Consider the following 7,901-nt stretch of genomic DNA (forward strand, 5'->3'; position numbering starts at 1 on the left):
CAGACCTGGAGTCTGCCTGTAGACCGATGCGGCCCTGCTCCCAAGTTACTTCTGACTAGTTATTATCTGGTACATAAAGATGCCAACAGAAGACGCATAGGTGGGGTTAGGTTTACCAGGCTTGGGGTCTGAGAAGAAGACAAGAAGGAGAAGGTGGAGGAGGAAGAGAAGCCGTACGGGTTAGGTGAGCCCCTGAGGGCTGGCCAAATGGAGTTAAGAGCAGCCCAGAGGAAACACAGTAAGTAATAAGTAGGGGTTATCCATAGGAAAAATAGATTCTAACAGCACAGAGAGTCGCTATCTGCCCAGCTCTTGTGCTGTTTACGGCTTATGGTAAATATAAAGGTCGTGTGTGTCTTTTATCCAGGAGCTACATGGTCAAAAGTGGGGTAGAAACCCTGTGTCGGGATTACAAACTTCCACAACACGGGGGGCTCCCCACGGAACGTGGCCACAGAGCTGGGGCGGGGAGGAGGGGTGAGGGGAGGGGGCCGGGCACTGGGCTGTAGGTGGTCCCCACCTGTCTGTGAGTGGGGTGATAACCAGCCGAGGCGTGTTACCCAGGTACTCATAGGAGTATTTGATCTGGGCATCACAGATGTTGGCAAAGCAGTGCTTCTTTTCTTCGTCCCAGCGGTGTCGAAGCTGCGACTGCCAGGTGAAGGCCTGCGAACTCTCTACCTGCAGCAGGAGCCCGAGGGTCTTAGCTCCAGGCCGGTCCCTGGGGCTCTCTCCCCTCTGTCCTATTCATGACTCTCATTACCCCTGACCGCAGCTACAGACAGGAGCGGCAAGGGCTGGAGGCTGACCCAGGCAGTAAAGAACTTGCTGAGTTCAAGCCTTAGGACCCATGTGACAGTCAGCCAGTGTGACAGCAGGTGCTCGAAATCCCAGGGCTGAGGAGGAGGTGAAGATGGAAGGGCCCTGGGCTTGAGTTCCAGGCCAGTGTGAGAGCCTGTCTCCAAAAAGGAAGGTGAATGGCGCTGGAGGAGCCACATCTAAGGTCATTCTCGCCCCCCCACCACCACATGCACATGTGCCTGCGCACATGTGAACATACATACAAGAATGGAAACTTCTGGCACTTCATTCATCTGACCCCCACGTATTGTGTGTGTGTGTGTGTGTGTGTGTGTGTGTGTGTGTGAGAGAGAGAGAGAGAGAGAGAGAGAGAGAGAGAGAGAGAGAGAGACGGCCACTCCCTCAGTCACCATCCTGGGAAGAAGAGGTTGTAAAAACTGGAGTTCTTGAGTGTGGGGCCAGCCCCAAGCCTACTCCCCAGCCCTTCCCAGTGTCCCAGGGACTCCTGCCTCCCCAGTGCCTGGGACACAGGGGCTCCTGCCTTAGCTGTGATCATCTTAGCCACCACGTCGCGGGCGTGCACATCGATGGTGCAGATGGTCATGATCTTCATCCTGTCACCCGAGCTGAGACTTCCGATGAGCAGAGTGATGAGCGCGTTCAACTGGCTGATCTGCAGAGAGAGGTGCCTGTGTTGGGGCCCTGGCCTGACAGCACTGCCTCCAGGTGGTCACTGGACAGGATTCCCAGGCTGTCGGGGTCCACACATGACCTGTGTGTGTGTGTGTGTGTGTGCGTGTGTGTCTGTGTGTGTGCCTCTGTGCCTGTGTGTGTGCAAGATCACCAGCCCTTGTTTACTACAATGAAAAAACAAACAAACAAACAACCAGAAAAGTTCCTCTCCTTCCAGGTGGGGATAACACTCTGCAGCCCCTTAGAAGAACGAGCCTGTACATTCAGTAAAACCAGCTGCCTGTAATCAGGCCCACATGCAGAAAGGCTCTGAAGCTTCAGGAGAAAATGCTGACTGCAGACCCGAGCGATGGCGCAGCCAGTGGAATGCTGCCTTTGTAAGCACAGGGACCTGGCTTCGAGCCCCAAGATCTGTGTCAGGAAGGGAGGCATCGAGCTTGGAATCCCAGCACCCAGGGGCAGACACGGGAGGATCCCTGGGGCTCACTGGGACCAGCCTGGCCTAATGGGAAAGCTTCAGATCCTGACCCCAAACTAGGGTTCCTGAGAAACCACCCAAGGCTCATGTGCACACACTCACAAACTCACACACTTCTAAGATCTAACCAAGAATCTCAATGGAAAAAAAGTACTGCCAAGTCCACTCAGCGGGTAAAGGCCCGCCATTGAGCCCGGCAACCCCAGTTCCATTCATGGACGCAAAGAATTGGCCCCACAAGTTGTCTTCTGATCTCCTCTGCACATGAGATGCACATGTATACACAGAGAGAGAGAGAGACAGAGAAAAGAGAAGAGACAGAGAAAAGAGAAGAGACAGAAAAAGACAGAAGAGACAGAAAAGAGAAGAAACAGGAGAGAGAGAGACAGAAAAGACAGAGACAGAAGAGAAAAAAAAAGCCAGTGTAGGCATCCGGTTTCTGGGGACACACTGTAGGCGTTCCGCATTGCTGGGGCTCACACTTGTGTTGTTATGGGACAGCTTGTGACCCACACAGACACTGAACACAGAGCTCCACCTTGGAGAGAGAGAGGGGCCTGAACTGCCTACTTTCTAAGTCAGTTTGACACAAGTTACAATCATTTCAAAGAGAGAGCCTCAACTGGGAAAATGCCCCCACCAGATTAGCCTGTGGGCAAGCCTGTGGTTCATTCTCTGAATTGGTGATTGATGTGAGAAGGCTCAGCCTGCTGAGGGTGGGGGCCAAGCCTGGGCTGAGGATCCTGGGCTGCATAAGAAAGCAGGCTGAGCAAGCCTTGAGAAGCAAGCCAGTGAGCAGTGATCCTCCTCGACCCCTGCTTCAGTTCCCACCTCCAGGTTCCTGTCCTGACTTCCTTTCAAGCATAAGCTGCTGCCTGTAATAAACCCTTTCCTCTCCAAGTTCCTTGAGGTTATTGTGTTTATAGCAATAGACACTGTAATCAAGACAGGGGGCTTCTGGCTACTGCCTGGTGGTTTGGGGCCCAGAGTCTCCAAACCTGCTTTTTGTTGTAGTCTTTGATGGCATTTTCATATCCTTCCTCTAGCCTTGCAAATGCCAGGCCCACCTCCGTCGTCCACCAGATCTGCGTGCATGTCAGCGCCATCTGGAAATAACCCAGGAGAAACTGTTCTTTATGGACAATAAGATGATGTCATAGCCAGGTGTGGTGGTGCACACCTTTAATTAATCCCAGCACTCAGGAGGCAGAGGCTGGTGAATCTCTTGAGTTCAAGGTTAGCCTGGTCTATAGAGTTCCGGGAAAGCCAGGGCTACACAGAGAAACCCTGTCTTGAACTCCCACTCCCTGAAAAAAAAAGAAAAAAAAAAAAGAAAGAAAATAAGATGAGGCCATGAGGCTGGACAGACAGCCTCTATGGTTAAGAGCAGGGGCTGCTCTTCCAGAGGACCTGGGTTAACTTCCCTCCACCCACATGGATGATCTCAACCATCTTTAACTCCAGTTCCTTGGGATCTGCCTCCCTCTGGTGGCCACTGTGGGCATTGCAAACACAGTACACTTAACATAAACACAGGCAAAACACCCATACACATAAAATAAAGGGATTAAAAAAACGAAAGAGAGAGAGAAAAAGCTTATATTAAGCAGTTAAACTCATTCCTAATAGACAAGATGGTGACCCAGGGCCTGGAGCCACACTGCAGTGGGTCCCCATCTGTTCCAGACCTGGGCAGGGTAGTCAAAGATCCATTGTTCCCTTGGCTTCTCCTCATAAGTCACCACGGCTTCTGGAATTAAGTGGCGCAACGTGGCACACATTCGGTCCAGCACGCGATTCAACCACACTTCCACCTGGGGAAAGACCTTACACTGACCTCTCATCGCAGTGATTGGTACGCCTGAAGCAGGCAACCTGGGCGGGCAGGCAGGCCTCTGCCAGGTCCTCTCCCAACAAAACAGTTGGCCACCTGGGACCTCCACCTGCGCGCTGAGCTTCACTCACACCCCTCTCTAAACAAAGCCACCATCGCTCTGATCTGTGGCTGCCCGGTAGCTTCCTTCCTGTGACCAAACACACCCCAGCTCCAGAAGCAGCGAGCCAGTCAGTCCAGTGTGGACCAGTTTTGGGTGCACTGGGCAGAATGTATCCTGAGTTAACTTTTCGGGAAAACCCCCTATTAGCCACCTCATGGGTTTGCACGATTGGGCATGTGCATGTTCAAAATCAGGGATTAACGAACAACTCCTCCTCCTCCACGCAATCCACAAAAGAAGTATTGGGACTCAGCCCGAGTTCTGAGCCACTTATTTTAGCGCCCGTTGCCCTTGTCATGTGTCCGTCTACTCTGTTCTTTTGCTTTGCTTCTAGATAATCTCTCCCCCCGCCCACTGTTTTTATTACTTGTGTGAGCTTCAACTCTTTGAACAAGACTTCAAGAACTCTGAAGCTCAGTCCGGGCAGTGACTGCCAGTACCATGCCTGTCGGGGGCAGGGGTGCTCATGTTCCCTATAGAGCAGTAAATAACGATCCACCCGAGCTGTCAAGACGCGTCAGTGGGTAAAGGCGCTTGCCGCTTGAGACTGGTGACCTAGGTTCTATACCCAGAACCCCCATAGGATGGAAGGAGAGAACCATGTCCACAAAATTGTCCTCTAATTTCCACTTGAGGGTCCTCTCTCTCTCTCTCTCTCTCTGTCTCTGTCTCTGTCTCTCTGTCTGTCTGTGTGTCTGTCTGTCTGTCTCTCACAAACACACACACACAATAATAACAGGATAAAGTTTTTAAAAAGCCCCCAAAGCTGACACCACTTAAAAACCACTTTAGTACATCAGGGACACCCTGGCAAAAACTGTGGAGTATACAATTATCCCGAAGTCGGAGAAGGGAGCAGGCGGCCATGCAGAGACAAGTCTATCTCAGTGGGAGGCTGCCTCCCTTGCTCTCATGGGGTACAGCTCTTCCTGCTGCACCTGGGTGGGGGAGCAGGCTGTCTTTTCTAATTGTCACCTCCCCCCTCCCCGAAAGGACCTTGCTGCCACTCAGAGTCGCCCTGGGAGGGGCAATGGGGACCTGAGCCTCCCCCAGCCCCGCTGACTCCCTAGTGCCAGGACTCTCGTGAGGTTCTGGTCTACCTCAGCACACTTTCCTCCAGGATAATGGCCAGATCATATCTGGCTGGGTCACAAGCTGGGCAGTGAGGTGGGGGAAGGGCCAGTGAGAAGTTTTCTGTCTCGGTAGGATCAAGGGTGGGTGACATGCTTGCTGGGAAGAGGGTCAGGGCTCCAAGATTGCTCTGAAGCCACTGGGTCGTCATGCCCACTTCCTGTGCACCCGGGCTTGGGACCTGTTCAGATGGCACAGCCCCGGTCTGCACCAGCCAGGACAATTCAGAGATGGGGCAAGCCTGTGCCTTCCTCCTCCCTTTGCCCCTTAGATGTATGCCACACCCCTCGGGAAGGCTGTGTGCTCTAGACTCTATAACAGAGTCTATAACAGAGTGGGGGCCGGTGAGATGGCTCAGCGGGCTTGCTGCCTAGTCTGGCAACGTGAGTTCAATCCCTGGGGCCCACATGGTGGGGGGAGAGAACCAAACTCTTAAAAGTTGTCCTCTGACCTCCACTTGCATGCGACTCCCCCCAACCCCCAACACCAATAGTTACTTTGGCACATCAGATAGAAAGAAGCCCCCGAGCATTTCCTCGAGAGGTGGATGACCACATGTCAGCAGGCCGCGGCCCCCTCCCCACAGGGCTCACCTGCCCGGAGAGGTCACACTCCTTATCAAAGTCCACGAACTCATCTTCCTTGCTGTACATCCCCAGCCCAAACTTGAGTGGTTTTCCATCAGCGTCAAGGCGGAACTTGAGCTTACACAGACTGTCGAAGAGTTTAGACAGATGGCGGCTCACCTGAGGGAGGACCCTAGAGTTGCTAGTGGCTCTGGGCTCCCTTGAGTGCTTTTAAGCCCTTCTCATATCCTTCCTTGTTTGTCTTTGGAATATTTGCCCCATATCTTTGACTGATATTAACGGAGGCAGCCAGAGGCATGGGTGAGAACTGGGCTTGGGCAGGACACAGTTGCCAGGGCCTTTATCGAGGCTTCCACCGCGTCCCCTCCCTTGTGCTTCTCTTTTGGAGGAGCTCTGGGGGAAGCATCTTCCTAGATTCCAGGGTGCATATGTGTCAGGGCAAAGATCATGAAGGCCATACAGAGAACCGCTCAGTGTGTCTTTCAGATGTCCACGGAGCCCCCCAACTTCTTACCCATCCCATAGAAGGAAAACAAGCAGGGTGGAGTCAGGCGATTTGCCCAAAGCCATGGGATACACTGTGGGCTTGTCCTCCAGCTGGGACTCCATGGTGTAAGGGTTTACCCCTCTGCCTCCCTGCCTACCTCCACGGGGTCGTTTCCATTGGAGAGAATGTCCAGCAGGTCAGCAGAGGACACGAAATAGAACCGTGGGAACGCCAGCCTCTTGGTCTCCAGGTATTCAGCCAGTGCTTTTTCACACACAGCCAAGCTAGGGGGAAGGAGGGGAAGGGACTGGTGGGTCCTTTTCTGCAGGGCTCTTGGCCAGCCCATGCTCTCAGCTTACATCTAGTTTTTCTCCACAGACCCAGTTCGTTTCCAGATGCCTCCGTCTTCCACCAGTTCAGATCACATGGTGTGTGTGTGTGTGTGTGTTTGTGTGTGTGTGTGTGTGTGTGTGTGTGTGTGTGTCCAAATTCACCCCAGGGATGGAATATTATTAGCCTGTGACCTGTGCCTTTGTGTAGCAGGTGGCACATGACCTGCTTCACCAACACCTCAGCTGGACATATGGGATGGGGACCCACCTCTTCTTCAGCTTCTCCAGTTTGTCGTAGAGACCCGGTTGGTTGGTGGCTTCCACCACATTTGGTGTCTTCACCGCATCTGCCATCAAGGTCTGGGGGTGGGGGGAGAAGGGAGGGCAGAAGGGTTGGAGCCCATGCCGTCCACATCCACAGGAGCCATTTCTGGGAACACCCAGTGTCTGAGCTCACCTTGAATTCCTGGTCGATGGTGTCAAAGCGCTTGGAGTCCTCTGGCAGCTGGGCTCTGATGTCCTCTGAGCCAATGAAGATGCTCTCCAGATGGCTCCAGGTTCTTTGGACCTCAAACCAGATGGAGATGACCGAGTCTGCTGTGGACAGCTTCTGCTGCCAGCTGGTCACCTCCTTCAGAAAGTGGGACAGGTACTTGGACATCATCAGGTTCTGCAGCTGCACCTGGTTGTCCTCCAGTGTCTCCACCAGCACTTCGTCAGACTTGAGCATCATGGTGCCCGTCCGTGGGTGTGGCTCATGCTCAAATTCCATGGTGGTCCAGGTGCTGTCCAGGGTTTTCAGCACCTTTCGGGGGAATGGACATAGGGAGTGTTCTGAGTGTAAGATGTCACCTAGCGGCTCGTATGCCTGGGCACTTGGCCACTACCTTGTGCTGCAGTTTGGGAAGGTTTAGGGGCTGGAGGAAGTGGACCAATTGAGGTTGTATATAGAGCCGCCCACTTCCGGTTCACTGTGGAGTCACTGTGACCAGCAGCTTCCCACTCCTGCCGACAAGCCTTCTCCTGTGGAGCCCCCTCATGCAAGCCAGAACAACCCCTTCTGCCATCTTTAAATTGCTCTTCAAGTATTTTGTCACTGCAGTGAGAAAGGTGACTAATTCACAGGCATAGAGCATCTGGGGTGGTAGGCTCAGGGAGGGCTCAATGTTCCTGGCACACCTACACTGCGCAGGAGCCGAGAGGCGACAAGCAGCTCAGAGGCCTGCCCACAGGTGGACAGGTAGACAGATGCATCTCGGAGGAACACAGGAGTCCCTATGCTATACTGCAGATGCAGGTGTTAGGCTCCGCAAAAGGTGACACATTATCGTGTGCTGGGGAGAGAATAGCTGGGATTGGGGCAACTTGAAGATTCTGAGTTCTGGAGGTTTTGGA

At 53.3% G+C, this 7,901-nt stretch overlaps 1 protein-coding gene across 4 annotated transcripts in view; it reads right to left on the reverse strand.

Annotated features, from left to right (window-relative positions):
* The window catches only part of Dnah17 (dynein axonemal heavy chain 17), a 125,251-nt gene that overhangs the window by 79,060 nt on the left and 38,290 nt on the right, over positions 1-7,901 (reverse strand). For 3 of the 4 annotated variants that reach the window (XM_031354913.1, XM_031354915.1, XM_031354917.1), the window contains 8 exons: positions 6,964-7,311; positions 6,775-6,866; positions 6,332-6,458; positions 5,694-5,846; positions 3,661-3,786; positions 2,971-3,078; positions 1,343-1,474; positions 521-681 (listed from right to left, as the gene is read on the reverse strand). In XM_031354913.1, coding sequence (XP_031210773.1) covers positions 521-681; positions 1,343-1,474; positions 2,971-3,078; positions 3,661-3,786; positions 5,694-5,846; positions 6,332-6,458; positions 6,775-6,866; positions 6,964-7,311 — 1,247 coding nt within the window. The remainder of the gene's footprint in view (positions 1-520; positions 682-1,342; positions 1,475-2,970; positions 3,079-3,660; positions 3,787-5,693; positions 5,847-6,331; positions 6,459-6,774; positions 6,867-6,963; positions 7,312-7,901) is intronic. The other variant, XM_031354916.1, reaches the window with a different exon arrangement.

The sequence above is a fragment of the Mastomys coucha genome, unplaced genomic scaffold, assembly GCF_008632895.1.
Source record: "Mastomys coucha isolate ucsf_1 unplaced genomic scaffold, UCSF_Mcou_1 pScaffold5, whole genome shotgun sequence".
NCBI classification, from domain to species: Eukaryota; Metazoa; Chordata; class Mammalia; order Rodentia; family Muridae; genus Mastomys; species Mastomys coucha.